This window comes from Erigeron canadensis, chromosome 6 (genome assembly GCF_010389155.1).
Source record: "Erigeron canadensis isolate Cc75 chromosome 6, C_canadensis_v1, whole genome shotgun sequence".
NCBI lineage: Eukaryota > Viridiplantae > Streptophyta > Magnoliopsida > Asterales > Asteraceae > Erigeron > Erigeron canadensis.
Genome location: NC_057766.1, coordinates 31,212,240 through 31,232,529, shown reverse-complemented (window position 1 = coordinate 31,232,529; position 20,290 = coordinate 31,212,240). Strand labels below are relative to the sequence as shown.

Here is a 20,290-nt window from a genome sequence, read left to right as displayed (position 1 = left end):
TGGACTCAAAAATAAAATTTAAGACCTTGCAAATATAACCACCAAAACCGTTCAACATTTGTCAGTACACAAAATCGAATGTCATCTCTAGTTGTATGAATGTATGTCATTATATTACTCATAACTCATCATTTTAATCTTCTTAAAAACTTTTAAAACTTTAACTAAGTATAATATTGTGCATTACATATTTACATAAATACAATAATAATAATAACTTGAAATACATAATTTTGTCCAAATAATTTGGATAAGTCTTAGTCAATGTCTAATTGAAAGAAAGTATATTGAGGGTATAATTTACAACAGCCAAAAGCAAGAAAGCTTTTACATGTAAAGAAGCATTCAAAAAACACATATGGGAGATGTGCTTTCTGCGTTTGGTCGGTCAAGCTTTTAGTTACGACATAGATGGCTCTTTTACACTTTTTAGTTTTTCTTTTATTTCTTAATTTATTAAGTAAACCTATAAACGAATAAATGTATGTATTGCCAAAATATCAATAAGAAAAAAATTTGAACGGCTGAAGTCTTATTTGTATTTACTTATCTTTTTTTTTGTTAAAGCAAAAATCATTCATTAAAAAACTTCAACAAGAGTAATTAAAAAAAAACAAATACAAACTTGATGTAAGTGCTCGCACTATTGAACATCTAAATATATAACTACTTCAACTTGCGATCTAATCGTAAAAAATATATATAATAAGTAATTACTATACGAACTATATTCCTAATTAAGTTACTATACGATGAAATGGTTCGCTTTGAGTAAAAAAGGTTAATTAATTAATTCGCATTTAATTGTTGTCCATAAGTTGGACTTTAATAATACTTATCGTCACGAGATTAACAATTTTCATCCGACATGATGGGTGAAAAAAATTAAATTAATGGCTAGTATTAAATAAAGATTATCTTAATTATGTTGTTAATACATAAAGGAATTTGGAATCATGTTTTTAACGTGATGATCACAAAGTAATGCCACAAGTTAACAAAATAACAAGTATCATTTAACTATTAAATGATAAACGTCGAATCCAAAGTGTTAAATAGTCATGGTGTTTTGGCATTTATTTCCTCAAAAGTTATCTCCACCAGTTGATTACATTGGAAACTAATTCCTCTTGACTCTAGCATGTCACTTCCTTTCTAAATCCTACAAAAATATAACCAACCAACCAATATATGAAAATGAATTAACTAGTTAATTAGAGCGAAGGGTATGGTCGGCATAAGGCCGGGCATCGGCATTAGACAAATATTGCCATATTGGTATGTGTACATAATAAAGGTTTGATATCTAATGTATATTGTGTACATAATAATAAACTATGATCGTTAATTAACTAAATATTCAAAAGGCATTTGGCATGTATGCCACTGTTATAACATATGATTGTAACACAATAATTGCATATATATTTTGCACAGCTGAACTGAGATTCTAATTAAAGGGATCGATACGCGCCAATGATATCTATCATGCATAAAACTCGATCTTTTGGTTTCTCCTATAGTCCTATATATATGTTGTATTATTATTATTATGAATATGAATTTGGTCTAATAATCGATTAACTTAAAGTATCAGGGTATATATGTGTGCACGTACGTATTCTTCACATTTGTATTTATATATATATATGAATCACAATTGAATTGAAGGTTGGGACAAATACGTATGGGTAAATTATCTATGTCTGACCCATACTTCATCCAATCTCTTATTTTTGGGAAACACATTTGCGACAAAATAGATATTGTTCAAACAAAATTCTTTCAGTCGCAAGTACTACTAACAACCCATAATAAATTTTGGTACTGCTATCAAAACATTTTTAATATAACATTAAAAAACTTAAGAGAAGTAACGGGTGACCAATAATGTTCGCTAGAAGGCTGTTGAAGAAAATTGGATAACTAACTAGTTATGATGCAAAGGGAATAACATCTCTCTTAATTACTGCGTGGTTTAGTAATGAACTAGATGGATCTAAGTCCCGTGTTGCGGGACAAGTTGAAACTTGTTTAATACAACTATTATATTTGCGTTTTTTTATTGATGTGGTTCGTTAAACTAGCTATTTATAAGTCTAAAGACGTTTTACAACGTTTAAAAGTTTGAAACATTGGCCATAAAAAAATAACAATAACAAAATGGGGTGTAAAAAATACGTTAAACAGTTTGCATTATAAAATAAAACATAATTGAAGTCAACAGATTAAAAGTGTGTCATATAAAATGTAATGCATACAAATAGTCAATACCATATTCAATTCATGCTAAAAAGTATGTCATATAAATAGACGTATTCATTTTGTGTAAAGATAAAAATCGGAATATACAAAGTGTTTCGGTTCAAATGTACGTCATACGTAAGGGTATAACTTTTGTTGTATCAAAAGAATAAAGATGTTAGGAAAACAATAAGTTAATATAAAAAAGAAGGCCTAAGATCTAAAAAAAACAAACATACACACTAAAAAACCCTAAAATCTAAAAACCAAACACACACAATGCAAAAAAAAAAAAAAAAGTTCTAAAATCTTAAAAAAGAAAACACACAAAAAAAAAAAAAGTTTAGTTAGAACCTTTAACTTCTTAAATAATATGCATCATGTAAAACCATTCCTTTCAAAGCTCATTATATGTTTTACTTTATTAAAGTAGCAATACGGAGTATAACTTAATATAATTTCTTTAAACGGTACATTATGCATCTAATTTTCTGTTTTACTATTCACATGTCATTGTAATAATAAACTTTAAACTGTACATTATGCATCTAAGTTTGTGTTTTACTATTCACATGTCATTGTAATAATAAATGTTGAATAGTTCCCCAACATTAACAAGTAATAGAAAGTTTTGCTTTAAATGTTTGGGTTAAACCTCAGTGGCCACCGTGTTGTCATTTGCGTGGCCATGCTGCCTCCCCTCGGGGCACCAGGTTCGAATCTCGCCAAATACATGGTTGTGGAAAATGTATTTGGTTATTAACCTTGACGCTATCTTAACACGGGAGTTATGCGGGTGCCAAAAAGACACATGAGATCAGACGGTTCCTATCAATTTACCGTTTAAAGATATACATGTTCATGAGCGTAATATACTGATATATGTGACTAATTGAATAAACAACAACATGTCTAAAAATCTGTTGTGTAGAAATATGAATTTCATTTATTTTCTCTTATATATTTTACTGTTGATCTACTATTTGTCAAGGGTGGTGATCTGTACACCACCAATCATGCTTCGCAGTGTTGTACAGTACAAAACCTTTATGCACATTTTGATGGTGTACGACTAAAATTAGGTGTTGTACGACTAAAACTAGGTGGTGTACAAATCACCTTCCATTTGTCAGCACCATGCTTTTTAATTAGGCTCACTAAATTAGTCATATTTATTTTGTTTTATTATTGTTATTATTAGACTGAACGGAGTAGCCCGTTCCCACCCTCTTTTTTCGTGCGGAACGCACGGGAACGCCCTCGGAACGCTCAATCTCGGTCCTGAGAGGCGTTCCACTTCCTTAATATTTGTGCCCCGTCAGATATTGAACACGAGGCTCAGGCCGTCCATTTTTGTCCTCTTGCCTGCGCCACCACTTACTTTGTTTGCCAACTTAGTCGTTTTTTTCCTCTTGCCTGTTTAATTATTGTTTATATATACATTTTATATATATATACACATTATACATATACACATATATCTATCTATCATCTTTTTCTAATAAAAAAAGGAATGCTTCGGGGGCGTTCCTCCACACCAAAGAAATGGGGAAACGCCTCTTATAATTGATAGTAGACACTTGTCATACATGGAGTGGAGGAGGGCATTCCCTTAACCCTTCACTCCTCTTAGTCTATCCAAATGTGTTTTATGGTGTATTCATACAACAGAACAAAGGTAAAAAACATTATGACAACCAAATTTAATGTTATTAACTTCATTTGATGAAAAACAATGAACATGACAATCATAATTTGTCATCAACATCATCACCAGCCCATTTGATCATTTAAGAAGCACTCATTTTAATTAAACAAATTAACTTTACTGTCATATATACTACTTATGTGTTAGCACTATTAAATTCGAATGATTTAAAAAGCATGATTTGAACTCTTTTTTCTAATTAGATGGAGACATAGTTACAGTAGTACTTTTGCATGCAAATTTGACAGCCAAAGTCTGATGACATAAACTCACTTTATATAATTATTCTTTTAAGTTTTTTTTTTTAGCATTTATTTCAATATGCACAATTATGAAACTTATTGTATTAGGGTCTGTTTAATTTGACAGCACAGGAATCTCACAGGCACAAAAGTGTTAGCAAAAGTGTTGTATCCAGTGGTCGACATCTAGCTTTTTAGGATGGTACTGTAGTACAAAGATTTGTATTTCCATTTTTATATTTAAATTCACTTCATGTAAATATTTTCTTTCCCATCAATTATTATATAAAGGGTTTAAGTTGTATATATTAGATATACATACTTTTACCTTTTGTTTTGACATAGGTCATAGGTCATACTTCAAGGGAAATGATATTTGTACCATAACTTTTGATTGGTGTATCATAATGTACAACTTTTATAACTTACTGTACAAACCGGTAATGCATAGCTTTGGTAAGTTTATTAAAAACAATGGTACAAATATCATTTCCCCATACTTCAATAAATATGAATATATATGATATATATAAAAACGTTTAAATCTTTTTCCATGGTAAACAAAAGTTAACTGGTTACCGATAGTACCCATTAAAATAACTATTTGGCTTTTCTAAATTCATTTCAAATGTTGGTTGAGTAGAGGTGAGTTTAAAGTCGGTTTTGGTACAAAATTAAAACTTAAACCGAATGCTGCACTTTTTATATTTTGGAACCCAATACCAACCCAAACCACGGTTAGGTTGTCGGTTTAGCTAGATTCGGATCGGTTTTTGTTTGGTTTCGATTCTATTTTTGGTATTTAATTAACATTGTTAACTTATTAATTAGAAATGAAGTATTAAGTTGTTAAATAAAACATATAGTAAATAAACTAAAATATATAACTAACTTTTATTAACTAATTAAAACTATCCCTTTTAGCGTGGGTCTTGATGACAATTGTTAAAATCAAATATAATATATAAGGTCGTTAATGACAAAGGTTGTTAGCTATCTGCAAATACATGATAAAAACTTGTGCACTGTGATCGTTTAGAAAGTTTACATGTTTAAAACATTAGACCTGTACAAAAAAGGTCTACAAACTAGTTTTTGATGGTAAATAATTTATATAAATTTCATTAATATCGGTAAAAAAATATATTTCTTCTTGCAATTACTAATGCAAAATTTTACAATTTAAAGAGAAATACTGAAGTAATCATGGGTCTGTCTAGATTTCTAAAATATACTGAAATTTAAGATAGTTGTGCTAACCAGCTTTGGAGAGGCTCAAGTGGTGCATGTGAGCCAGGCCCAAACACCTTTAAGGGCCCAAATTATTATAGAAAGTATCTTATACGTTTGAAAAAACATTCATTAAGACTAGGGGTGGTAATCAAGCAAGCTGTTCGCGAGCTCGAACTCGTTTAAACCGAGTTAAAGTTTAACTATTTCGAGTTCGAGTCGATCTCGAACAAAAAAACGAGCTCGATTAGTTAGACGAGCCGAGCTTTAAAAAAATAAATTGGGCTTGGCTCGCTCTAAAGATCGATTACTTTTTCGATCCGAATGAGCTTTATGAGCTACCGAGCTTTATGAGCTACCGAGCTTTATGAGCTACTCGACTAGTCGAGCTACTCGAGTCTTGGTATACAAGTTTAAAAATATCACTTATATGTTAGTGTGGAGAGTTGAACCCATGGCCCTCGATAGTCACAAGTCTGACATAATGTAAAAGTTTGAGTTATCATCTTTACCTCATTCACAATCTCGGTTCTTACAAAACGATGGTGCTTCTGCTTTTTTATGCAGAAGCCTAGACAAAGATCTCAGCTGAAGAACAAAAAAAGTATATAACTAACTTAATACTTCATTTCAAAATCATCTACATTTCATTAAAACATTATTTTAGCTTGGGTCTTGATGCCAATTGTTAAAATCAAATATGCTTATATAAGGTCGTTAATGACAAAGGTTGTTAGCTATCTGCAAATACATAATAAGAAAAATTGTGCCTTGTGATCCGATTAGAAAGTTTACATGTCTAAAACATTAAACCTGAAAAAAAAAGGGTCTACAAACTAAATTTTAATGGTAACAAATTTATATATATAATTTCATTAATATATGTAAAAATCTTATTTATTTCATAAACAAGTTCATCACTTAACTTATGATACCAAGTTACCAACTTAAATCTTTTACTTTGGGTGAAGCCCGTTTAAGAATGATCTAAAGTGACTTTTACTTTTGACGAGGCCCGCTTAATAATAGATAGTGATTGTATTTTGTAACCCATTACTTGAAAAAGTCTAGAGCCCATATCTGTAACTTAAAGTCAGACTTCTCTATAGGCTTTCTGAAATTTATCTTTTCAACTACTTAGAATGCCATGAAAGTAGAGAATGGTCGAGAGATGGAGCATATAAGTGATCATTTGACAGAACTAAACCTATGCATTGAAAATTTAGAAACCCAAGATCTAAAATTCATCAAAAAGGTTGAGCCGTCTCCATTGAAAGCTTGTGAATATGTAGATGATTTTGAAATTTCTTATGTATAAGTTATGCTAAAGTTATGAAATTAACTTTAAATTTGTTCTTGACAATAGTAAGGGAACTTTTGGATTTGTTAAAAGTTTTCAATGTCAACAAATATCCAATACCTTGATTAATAAAATTAACGAGGTATCGTCCTCTTTTTGGTAAAAAAAAAAAAGAAGAAAAAGAAAAAAAGAAATATCCAATACTATCACAATAAAAATAGGAAGGAAATGTTATGCAGAGTGTTAACCATGTGTGTGGGTAGAGACTACTTCTAGAAGATTTGGTCAAAATTTAGTTGTATACACTATACACTTATACAATATACATGTTAGGTTCATGTGGTTCGTTACTTTGTTTATTTTCATTTCCTACAGGCTCGAGAGAACTTGGATTTAGTTTTAGTCCATTTTTAATTTGTTTAAAATCTATGAACCGATACCTAAGTTTACAAATTGTAACTTTAAGATTTAAGAGTTAGTAATAAACTCGAATTTTATAGGAATATGCTACATAGCATAGTTAATTAACTTACTTCTTAATTGCTACACTATTTGGGCTTATGCACAATTAAATATTTATATGTAGATGTTAGAGGCTTACGCTTGTGATCCAAGATAAGCCCATTTTGTTGCATTAATGGACTAGCGAAAACCTTTCAACTCAATTTTAATTTTTGAGTAATTATAGAACGTTCAAAGAAAAAAAAAAATTCTAAAGTTATAGACTTTTCACCAACATATCTATACTTCTGTCTATATCTACACCCCTTATAAATCATATTGAACTCTTCTATTTTAGAAAATTTAACACTTTTTTATAACCAAAATGCCCTTATTTCTTAATCCTAATTCTCCTATACACCTAATCTATACTTTTATACAATCTAATAAAAAATAAAACAACCAACTCTTTAAAAGCATATGGAGAAATGATCTAAAATACTCTTAATGATTAAAGTATACTATCAAACTTTTATCTTTTAAAATATCTTAATTAACCTTTTACATCAATTACTTTTACAACAATTATCTACACCACTCGACGTCGCCTCCACCACCAACATTCGCCCCACCACCACACCGTCGCCGCCACGATTACCGCCACATTGCGCAGGTACCGTGCCAGTCTTTATAAACAAAACTACAGCGAGTATGTCCGTCGTTTTAAGTCCATCAAATTTTAGGCAAAATACGAAATACGTTACTTTTATATTTTAACTTAGTATTATTTCCACCGTCTTAAAAACACAATGAATGAAAATCCGAGAAAAATCTTGGGGGTTATCATGTCTTCATAGAAATCATGTACAAACATTTGGATGTTAACATTTTGGATGGCTATTGGAAAGGTTTACGATATGCTAGGTAAAAAGCTTATATTTTTGGGGAAAAAATATTTATTTTTCTAGATAAATTATGTAAAATGATAATGGCAGCCCTAAGGGTTGTCATTAACAACTTATTACATGCATAAAAAGTAGTACTTTATATATCAATAACCGCCCTCTGAATTTTCACAAGCCAAGGTACAAATTTTAATGCATCAAATTAACTATAAATTATAAAACGGCGAAATTTCATACATAAATTACACTAATTAAAATACATATAGTACATTTAGTTTTTTTTTTATATATATTTTATTTTGGTTGTAGTTCTAGACTTGGCCCTCTATTGTCTTGTTAGAGGCTCTTTTTAATAGTATATCTTTCTGTTCCGTAAAAAAATATACAACACAATCCAACACGAAACCATGACAAAAATAACAAACCGGAAACTAATACTATTATATATACAAATTTAAAGAAATAATAAATAAATGGTATAATTGTAAAACAATCATTTTGTAAAACGTTGACTTGCAATGATTACATTTTTTAGAAAAAAACTATATTTTTTTTGTTAAATGGACATTTTGGAGTGTAACGTATTGAGTATGTATTACGTTCATCGAATGGTGCTTACATTTGGAATTTATGTCGAAATTGAATTTATATTCTGGTAAAGCGCTTTGGTTTATCTAATTTTAAACATTGTGTTCCAGGTGAATGGATTTTATATTTTTATGAGTGTATGAAATTCAAAGCAAGAATTAAACTAGAATAAATTATAACATAATTTAGTATCGGTAGTTGTAAAAATTGATTAAGATATAACTTTGTGGAGTTATTTATAAAAGATTTTGAAATGTCACGTGGATGTATATCTTTTAAAAGTTAAAAACAAAGAATGTATCATTAGAAAAGAATACAATGAATGGTGCGTGTGTAACGAACAACAAAAGCTTGTGAAATTGTGGTACCACACGATTACAACATCCATCACGCACGTTGGCCTACCAATACCACGTACATATCATCGTAAAGTAACACCGCACAATACAACAGTAAGTGACGGTAATGACGGTCTGACATAGACTATTGGTGGTTGTGATGTCGAGTAGTATAGTTTGAAATATTTTAAGGTAAGGGTTTAAATTATGAATTAGTAAGATAAAGGTTTATAGTGTAATTGTATTTATCGAAAGCAAATTCGTTAATTTTTAACAACTCTTTCTTTTATGGGGGTTAATTAACTGCAATTAAGTCGTTTCAATATAAATTTTTTGTATAAAAAAGATAGGTTAAATTTTTTATAAAGGAATAAAGATGTACATTGTATGTACATTTGTAAAATATATAAGACAAAAGTGACTTTTATTTAATAACTAGATTTTAGACTCGTGTCCAACACTGGACACGAGACTTACAATATTATTAATATTAGATATTCATACATATAAATCAAAAAATCTTTGAATTTCAAAGTGAAAAATATACATAAACAGTAACTGTTCAATTCAAATGTAAAGAATGTTATGAAATAAAAAGCAAAATAATGAAATAAATGGATATTAGAACCATATATCCTCCTTCATCATTTACATGATTTCTTTATAGACGCCATTTGTTTAAAGTAGGATTGTTTTCATATGCTTTGATAAAAGTTAAGACTCCTAATTTAAGTGACAATTATAACTATAAACATTAATATACAAAACTAATAAATAATAAAGGAGAAAATTACACCTTTTTGATAGAAAGATAGAATAAATCTTGATTAAAGTTCATATTGGTTAGGATTTAGGATAAGGATATAAAGTTTGAATTGTGTTATATACTTATATTAAATATTAATTATTTATATTTATAATCTATAATTATCTAATATTATAAAATTGTACGTAAAGAACTGATTATTAGCATTAGGATACATATCTATAGTTATCCTTTTATTTTTTTTTAAATGTGTTCTAGTAAAGGTAATATTTATCTTAAGGCTTTCTAATTTTTAATTAAACCACATATTTATCATTATGAGGTCGAGATTTATATATATATATATATATATATATATATATATATATAATAATAATAATAATAATAATAAGTCAAAAAAAATCAAAATTGAAAATTCTAAGAAATTGAGAGATGTGATTGGTTAATAAGCTATTAGGGCAACTATGTTTTAGTATAATAAAAGATGATATTATTCATTTTAAAAAAGAAATATCAATTGCAATTGAAAAAAAAAAAAACCAAAGGTACAAAGGAGTTATAAAAAAAGGAGTAAATATACTCATAAAACATAAAGTTGTCGTAATTAAAAATTTTAAGTTATCTATCTTGTTCTCAAGTTGATGAATAATCTATCAAAAAAAAATATTTATTTCACCTAAATTATATCTATATTTTTATTTTTAATAAAGTTATCAAGTATAACCATTCTACTTGCATTCAACATTCTTATTATAAAAACTATAAGGAAAATAATAAATCTTTTTGAAAATTAGCCTAAAAATCTTCTTAAAATTATAAGAATATGACATGTGTTATTCACTATTTCTCTTTTATAATATTGCCCCTTGATTTTTCTCCTTATCACCATCTCATGGTAGAGAGATTATTAGGTTATTTAGTTAGAAAAATTAATCATTTTCATAAATAAAAACAGTCATGTGCCTACATGGTTGCACGTAACTGAAAGGGACGTGTTAAGTTCAAATTTCTTTCAATAAAAATTCGTTTTGGTGAGAATTGATTAATGTCTTTGAATACTCCCATTTTATATCTATTGTTAAAAGACAACTTAACTTTCTACACGAAAACGATCGATGTCCTGATAGAATTGTCAATGATAAGTTTTTGATAACTTTGTTACTTGACTTTGTAGACATCAATAATGCAAGCTCGATTAATTTGACATTTAAGCAACTACATACCATACCATTAACTAAGGCTATCTCCAATGTTAAGGACGCCTTTAGGTGTTCTTAGCTGTCACATCATATCCTTACAAATCCATACACATCCTTATAAATCTTTAAAATCATACTCCCTTCGTCCCACTAAATATGTCTTAGTTTGAATTTTCAAAGTCTTCTTTTATAAACTTTGACCTTAAATATTTTGACTTGTGTTATATAATATTTGATGAAAATTATAACAATAAAAAATATATTTAAAACTCAATCAATTCATATAACTTTCATCAAATATTATATAACACAAAATCAAAATATATAAGGTCAAAGTTTATAGAAGAAGACTTTGAATATTCAAAATAGGACACAATTAGTGAGACGGAGAGAGTATAATTTTATCTCCAACCATACAAACATCCTTACATATCCTTTAACTCCACTAAAAACAAAAAAATTATAAATAAGGGCATGCCCTTGATTAAGGGCATACATCAAAAAATCTTTAGGTTTAGACAAGTTTCAACCGCAAATAATATCCAAGAGCACCTAAGGGCGTCCAAAAACATCCCATTGGAGATAGTCTAATTATTCGAACTACACTAAAGATTGCTTTATTCTGGTTAACTCCTATTGCTTTATGTTAGACTATCCCCGTTGGTTTGTATATTAAGTGGGTTGGTTGGCTATAATTAATCAACAAGTCCATAAACTGCCCAACTTATTTGTTGTATTCATCAAAGTTGGGCTATAAATTAATATTTCAAGCAAGAAATAAATCGTCCGGTAGTATTACGAGAAGTTAAGTCGGTATATATGTTCACCAATGAGGATGACCTTTAGAGGATATATATGTGTGCTACATTACAAGATATAGATGTTGTCATAATACTGGATTCAAAGTTAATGTTTTTAAAACTAAATCAATTAATAAAAACATAGTAAAAGGAGTCGTCCAATTATAATAAGGGAAGATATCTGTACACCATTAATTTTTTACGATACACGACTAAATGTGTTTTACAGTGTTATACAGTACAACACAATAATGCATATTTGGTGGTGTATTGTCAAAAACTGGTGGTGTACAGATCACCCCCTAATAATAAACAATCTAATTCTGAATTTAAAATACCATTATCAGAATCTCTCTTCTTTTATTATATTTTTTTTTCTCATTTTTTTTAAAAATTACTAATGTGTGTTATAATTATACTTTTAAAACTTAGATTTGTAAAAGCATAGTTTGAAATCCTGACTAGGTTTTTTTTTGAGCTTTTTTTCATAAATATTAATGTGTATAAACAGAATATGTTTAAAAAAATTAAAATTATCAAATTAGTTATATTTATTATTTTTCATTTAAATGAGATATCATGATAACTACACTTTATGAAAACATCACTTGATAGTTACCCTATCTTCAAAGCTCTAACTACAAACTAGAAAGCGACTAACAATATTTCATCCTTTTTTTTTTTTTAACCATTTGATAGTTAAAATTGAAAGTATATTTCTTTCATCTTTCAACTTAAAACTCTATACCACCTAATAAGAAATACGTATATAGATATACATATACTTCTGGTATGAATAAAATAGTAGTAGGAGTGATACTAAAAAGAAGAACGTCAACCGGTGGCTTTATATAAAACCAGATAAAGAGATTTTATTTTGATGCATGTGTTCAACTGACCACTTCCTTTTTTTTTCCTCTTTACTTTACAAAAAAAATAAAAATAAAAAATAGAAAATATATTTCACTCACACGCAACCACTAACTCTCCGGCCACCGGAAAACAACCAAACCATGTCATCCGACCCATTACTACTCACTTCACCCGAACCCGAAACCGCATACGAACCATCAGAAAAAGTCCACATAATCACCCTGCATGAAACCAGCAACTACAACGAATACGACGACGTTTCACCCCCATTTTCATGGCGCAAACTTTGGTTATTTACCGGACCCGGATTCTTAATGAGCATAGCATTTCTGGATCCGGGTAACTTAGAAGGTGATTTACAAGCTGGTGCAATTGCTGGGTATTCATTATTATGGTTATTATTATGGGCTACAGCTATCGGCTTACTTGTTCAGCTTTTATCGGCTCGGCTCGGCGTGGCTACGGGAAGACACTTGGCTGAGCTGTGTAGAGAAGAGTATCCAAATTGGGCTGGAAAGTTACTGTGGGTCATGACTGAAATTGCTTTAATTGGTGCTGATATTCAAGAAGTTATTGGAAGTGCTATTGCTTTAAAGATTTTGACTCTTGGGTTTTTACCACTTTGGGCTGGTGTCCTTATTACTGCCTTTGATTGGTAAAAAGTTTTCACCTTTCTTTTTTTACTACTTCATTATTCATTAATCATTATGTTTATTCTTGGAGATGGTATAATTTTTTGATATTCTTTGAAAGTTAAAAAGATTGTATTTTTGTAATGAAAATGTATATTTAAGGTTTTGTTTTGTCTTGGGTGTTTCTCAAAATTGGATCTTTATTATTTCAATTGGGAAATTTGGTTGCTTTAACCTTACATGGACTTATTATTATGTTTTGGGCTTGTGATCTTATTCCTGTGCCTTTGCACAATGTTTATCACGCAACAAAATGTTCAAATATATTTTATCTTTTCTTTTCTTTTTTAGTAAAAAAATTTGGTTGATTATGTGATACTGAAACACTAAAAGTAAAAGATTTTTTTTTTTTTTAATGAAAATGTGTTTTCAAGATTTGATTACTTGGGATTTTGCTGTTTTGGGTGTTTATCAAAGTTGGATCTTTAATATTTTAGCTGGTGAATATAATAGTTAAGTTCTGATTGTCATGTGATGGCTTTTTTGTAGTTTGTTTATATATGCGTTTTCTAAGTTTGTGCTTATTCATACTCCTAAAGTCCTTTTGTCTTTTGATGATTTTAGAAATGGTAGGTGGGTTCGATTTTGGGTATGGTAAACTATTTGATCTTTTAACTCTACAACTAGTCATATGCCCACACGATGCGTGTAGTGGCGGTGGCGGCGACGGGCGGAGGTGGCGGCGTGATTATTAATGTAAAAGTAGTTTGTGTAAAAGAGATAGTGTAGGGTAGATGTTGTAAATTTAGTTCATTTAGGATATTATAGGTATTTCAAGTAGATATCATAGGTATTTCAAATGGAAATCTTTAAAATAGTAATTAAAAAAGGAGGGGGACATTGGGGATATCAAGAACTTAGTTGAAAAAAATGGATTGAACTAAATGCTTTATAATGTAGTATAGATATAGATTAATAAACCCAACAAAATGAAGATTAAAAAATCTAGAGGATTTTTACTTGGTTGTTTGTTTAATACTGTAACAATATAAGTTGGGTCCTAGGTTTTTTCTGAAAATCGGAATTTAAGTAGTTAGTTTATACTTTATAAGTTTATAGTGATGGTTATGTAAGGGTTGTTTGGATTACGTTTGTAGAACGGCGTCTTCAAAAAGTAGGTCTTAAACTGCTTCTTCCGATTTGCATTTTTTTGCAAAAAATGCAAATAGTCACTAATTCCCGATGGTTTGTGAAACACCATCCTTGATTTATCCGTTGTTTTTGGTACTTTGTGAACTTCTATCTCCCTTGCTCTTTTCTACTTGTTTTACACGAGTAATCGTCATTTATATTGCTGGCTGATTTTGACTTCTAAAAATTAATAATTAGTTGTTTACGAATATTTAATCTACTTTGATAGCATCTTGGCGTGGTTGATTAGTGTTCCTCAAACCGATCTTTGAAATCGTAGCTCGAGTCATTGATTCATGTGGTACTTCTCCATTTCAATCTATTTGTATGTGTGTTTTGCTTACCTGGTTTTCTTTGATATCAATTGATTGGGGTTCAACAGTACTTTGATTTCATTTTGAGCTCTTGGAACGCTTTATTCAACTGATTAGCTTATATTGGACCCTTAGGATATTTACACAGGATGAGGTTTTTCCAAGATTTGCTTAGTTGTTTCTCTCTTCAACATTCTAAACAGTAAAGATGGTTTGTTAATCATGATTCGTGTTTTTTATGTATATGATATGTTTGTTTAACCATGTTTTGTTTTCTTCAATCTTTGATGCAGTTTCATTTTCTTATTTCTCGAAAACTATGGTGTGAGGAAACTAGAAGCACTTTTTGCTGTGCTCATTGCAGTCATGGCGATCTCGTTTGCCTGGATGTTTGGTGAAACTAAACCTGATGGCAAGGAGCTTCTTATCGGTAAGAAATACCCTATTTGATAACTTAACTCGGTAAAATTTTATGTCTGCATATCAAGAATATTTTTATCCTTTTTGTAGGTCTTGTGGTTCCAAAACTCAACTCTAAAACAATCCAGCAAGCAGTGGGAGTTGTTGGCTGCATTATAATGCCTCACAATGTGTTCTTACATTCTGCACTTGTACAATCGAGAGAAATAGATCCACAAAAAAAGTGTCGGGTCCGAGAAGCTCTTAAGTACTACTCAATAGAATCTGCCATAGCATTAGCTATTTCATTCGTTATTAACCTCTTCGTAACAACTGTATTTGCAAAGGCATTCTTTGGCACTGCAATAGCTGACACCATTGGTCTCGGGAATGCGGGTCAGTTTCTTGAAGAGAAATTTGGTGGCGGGTCCGTACCAATTTTATATATCTGGGCTGTCGGGTTGTTGGCAGCTGGACAAAGTAGTACAATTACTGGCACATATGCTGGGCAGTTTATTATGGGAGGATTTCTTGATTTGAGATTGAAGAAATGGGCTAGGGCATTGATAACACGAAGTTGTGCTATAATTCCAACATTGATAGTTGCCTTAATATTTGATAGTTCCGAGGACACTTTGGATACTCTAAACGAATGGTTGAACGTGCTTCAGTCTGTACAGATCCCATTTGCTCTTATTCCGCTGTTGTGTTTGGTGGCCAAAGATGATCTCATGGGAGTTTTCAAGATTGGACCTGTTCTAAAGGTATGATCTCTCACTACTTGTAAATTGTCATGACTTCTGGAAAATAGTTTCATGATTAAGTCCTTTGTTTATCAATATGCTTAGAGGTTGCAGGAGAGGTGGATTAGGGTAATGGGTCACGATTGGTATTGGTTCCTTATGGGTCGACGCTTTGGGAAATTGGAAATGGGCCGGTCTATTTATATCATATTTTATTCATAAGCTAGATATATAGAGAAGGTTAGAAAAAAATGTGGTAAAATAAAAAGACAAATAGTGGGATATGCATTTGAAATGGATGTACGAGTAACGATACATGTCATGAGCGATATGGAAATACATCGAGCGATATGGAAATAGATCATTCAAAAATGAGGTGAATAGATTCATTAGGTTTGATAACTTGTAATACAAATGATGCGCGAGGACTTGAATTTATCTCCTAACCTTAAACTTCACCTTCAGTTTGAAACAGGCCTTTAAAGAACACTTTTTTTGTTCATATGTTACAAACTTCCCGAGAAGTTAGAATGCCTTTCTAAAATGAAAGTTATTAATGAACTAATCCATGAATAGAAAAACGATATCATGCCAAAAATTACCTTGATCTTTAATAGGACTATTTAGTAGATGTTTGCTTTCAAGTTTCAATATAGACTAGTTGCATTCAACCCACTCCTATTGTCCTCAATTGATTCATTCTTGAGTAAATGAGTGCCTCCTCAAAAAAATGCTATTGGGATATCTTGTGGTAAAGTGACAAAATGGGTGGGTTGGGTAATGAGTCAAAACGGATGTATTTGTAGCGCTGGCAGTGGGACAGTTCAGTATACCCCATGTTTCCAATTTTAAAAACTCACTGTTTTTTATTGATATACTATTACAATCATAAGAGTTTTAAAGTATCAATTTAGAATGTTTTATACATTTGAATACGCTTTTGACAGCCTTTGACCCGTTTCCATTCTAGCCTAGTTTTTTTTTACTCAACACTTTGGCCTATTTTAGATAAAACGCAACGCCGGTTGACCCCCATTTACCCGTGGTCTGAAATTGTCACCTCTAAGCTTGTGCTTCATTTGAAGTAAAAAAACTTATTGCATCATCAAGTTAATCCTTAATACACTAAATTTGTAACATTGTTTCTGAATGATCATGTTTGCAGACTATCTCATGGCTTGTGGCTGCACTAGTGATAGCGATTAATGGGTACTTATTGCAACAGTTTTTCGCGGAACAAGTAAGCGGTGCAGCCTTTACTTCAATAGTCATCATTTTCACTGTTGCATATGTTGCATTTGTCATATACCTTATATGGCGAAGCATTACGGTCTCTGCATTCGGTTTCTTGAAGCAAAGAAGCCAAGTAATGTAAAGGTTTACGTATAGGTAAATATATGTATTTTTTTTCTAGACGATTTTATTAGCATTATTGTACTCTAGCAACGAAAAACCTATCAGAGATGACTTTATTATGATGTTGCAACGTAGTAGAAGTTATTTCTCATGACCTCTTTTGGAAGGTCCATTATGTTGCATCATCATTGTAGCATTATGTAACCCCATTTCTATAAAGATTAAGCAACTGAATTGCTCCAGGGTTGTGATTGTTTAAATTCAACTCTCGTGTTCTGTATCTAGTTCCACGTCTATCTTTTGTTTCAGCTTTTGTCTGTAGAGTTTGCGCTTATTCTTTGCATTGTCACGGAGAAGCATTAATGATGGAACGTCTAATTTTGTCATTCATCCAATCATCTGATTATAACTTTTTCAGATGGTTTGGATGTACAATTTAGAAAGATTTATGTGAGTATTACAATATCAAGTTTTATCAAGTTTTACAAGAAACTCATTATCTAAACAAACTCAGGTTATCATTAACGTTGAATTAATCACTTCATGGTAAACTAAAATTGCAATTACCAAATTTGAAATGATCTCATATTACACAAAATACTTGTGCCGTATCATTCATTCTTTCCTCCCAAATCTAGCTACAACTGATATATATCGAAGACAGGGAATGACATTAGACCGGAGGGATTAAGTCCTTCATTTGAAGGCCCACTGATCATCAACAGGTGCATGCCATGATAGACGTGGTTTCTTTTCCAAATTTAGCAATAGCAAAACCTAACAGGTTTCATATCTTCGCAACGTCACTCTCATTCAAAAGTCCAGCAGCATCGATACTTCTCTCAGCTAGCAGCACACCAGTTGAGGGGAGAAGATGTCACCAAGAAGTATACCATTTTCATTGCCTAGACCTCTTGCCTCCATTTCAGCTTTTCCCCTAGCCATTAACTTAAAAGTCAAAACCATCTTATCGCTGACTTTGCAATTCCCTCTCCGAGTTCAGGCACATACAACAAGCAAAGAAAATGACCAACTAAGAGACGACTCAAGTCCAACCAAACAATATATCAAGCGTAATGCAGAAAAAAAAAACTACCAAATAACTTAAAGCACCTATTTGTACAAGCAACATATTTGGTTTGTGTTAATTGTGTAAATAACAGTATAGAAAAGTATATATATGTTGCTGCTATTATATAAGACACACCTATATAGTTGCTGCCAATAATGAAGGTATCAGACTATCAGACACACCTCTAGAGGTGAACACCACAAGAGGTGGCCGGGATGGCCGAGGCTGGTCGGGAACTGAAGGTGTTTGAGAGTGAACGCCACTTATGCCATGTGACCAAAAGGTTGTGATTCTTCAACCATATAATAAACTAGCTATTCGAAGCTTGATGTTATTTTGATAAAATTTCAGGCTATATAAGCCACGAGTTTAATAATTCAATATTATTAATGTTTTTTGTGATTCCATATCAAGGTATCTCGAAGACCATAAAATAACCTCTGCAACTCTAAGCTATTTATATATATGTCTGAAAAGAATATATTCCGTATAATTAGTTCTCAAGTTTTCTGTTTTCGTATATTCTGGAAACAATTAAGGATTGCCAACTAATCCTTGAACAACAAAGTGCTTAAATTTGAGATAAAGAAAACATTTGTCAATTGAGAAAAAGATATCATGCAAGCATGGATATATATATATATATATATACACAAATTACAGTTGATCGATATACAATATTAAACTATGAAGTATCTTACATGCTCTGCTTGAGAACTCTCATTGCTCTAGCAGGTTCCTCATTGACCGGTTCACCTCTGTTATTAATCTAAAACACGTCTATACAATTTGATAAAAGATGTATATCCCCCCCCCCCAAAAAGTTATTGAAAATGATATAATAAGATCTTCAAAATGTTACTGAATTATAATAAAGAAAAAAAGAATAAGGTATAATGTAATTGCAAATAGTTACACACCAGTTCCAACTCCTTTCCAGTGACGTCATTTACAGCAACTACATGCATGTGAATCGCCTACGTCGTTCACATGATCTGGTCCATTGTTGTTGCCATTACCGATAATCCTTGCTTCAATTTTCTTACAAAATCTGGAACAAAATTCCACAGAAAACCAAGGTTAATAGAAGGATCACAATAACAATAACCGATCGAACGACCAATGTGTATTCTCCATTGAATAACTGATGCAAAGTTATCCATGATGACAACAATCACGAGGGCTAAATATTCACTAGCTATGACAAAGCACTGCAGGATTCTCGTGAGAAAAAAGTCCCAAGGTTGGAAGGAAGCAATCCAATATATTATTATCAAACACATAATGCTGGTACATATGTCCAATGCTGACATCACCTTGAATGGCGTATGCATTGCTTGATCTTGTAACTTAAGTGGTTCACGAACTACCCCATATAGTGGTGAATAGACTTGCATGGACCAGCTATCGAAAAAGCCGTGAGTCAAGTAGCCATGTTAAGTTTATAAACTTCAGCCGTAAGAGCCATTGGATCATCTTGAGAGTATGGTGTTTTATAAACATTGATTGCAAAAGAGATGATTCTGGTCATGTAGTGCTTGAATATAACTTTTATTAATATTCAGAATAATATTTGTAATACTTCATATCTATTTTCTTCAAATATAATCACCACCACCATATCATGAATCTTCTCTTGCAATCAATGTTCATAAAATACCATACACCACTATAACAAAAATGTAATTTGTCCACACATATATCTTCACATTTTTAATGAAGTGTGTAGAAATATGTTAATTTATTCACATTTTAAGTTGTGTAGAAAAAATTTATATTTAAAAGTGTGAACAATTTTCAAAAATCATAATTTCTACACACTTATAAATGTATTAACATAATGTTTATACTTAAAAGTGTGAAGAAGTGTCAAATATTTTCACACCTAAAAGTGTAAAAGTTAATTTATAACATCTAATTTCTTCACGCTCCCCCTAGCGTGAAGAAAT

The 20,290-nt window shown here is 31.0% G+C and overlaps 1 protein-coding gene across 1 annotated transcript; it reads left to right on the top strand.

Moving 5' to 3' along the window:
• Positions 1–12,636: 12,636 nt before the first annotated feature.
• On the top strand, positions 12,637–17,534 carry LOC122604029 (metal transporter Nramp3-like). The gene is made up of 4 exons (XM_043776917.1): positions 12,637–13,289; positions 15,065–15,201; positions 15,282–15,934; positions 17,079–17,534. The coding sequence occupies exons 1-4, from the start codon at positions 12,775–12,777 to the stop codon at positions 17,286–17,288; spliced, it is 1,515 nt and encodes a 504-aa protein (XP_043632852.1). The 5' UTR covers positions 12,637–12,774; the 3' UTR covers positions 17,289–17,534.
• The last annotated feature ends 2,756 nt before the right edge of the window (positions 17,535–20,290 follow it).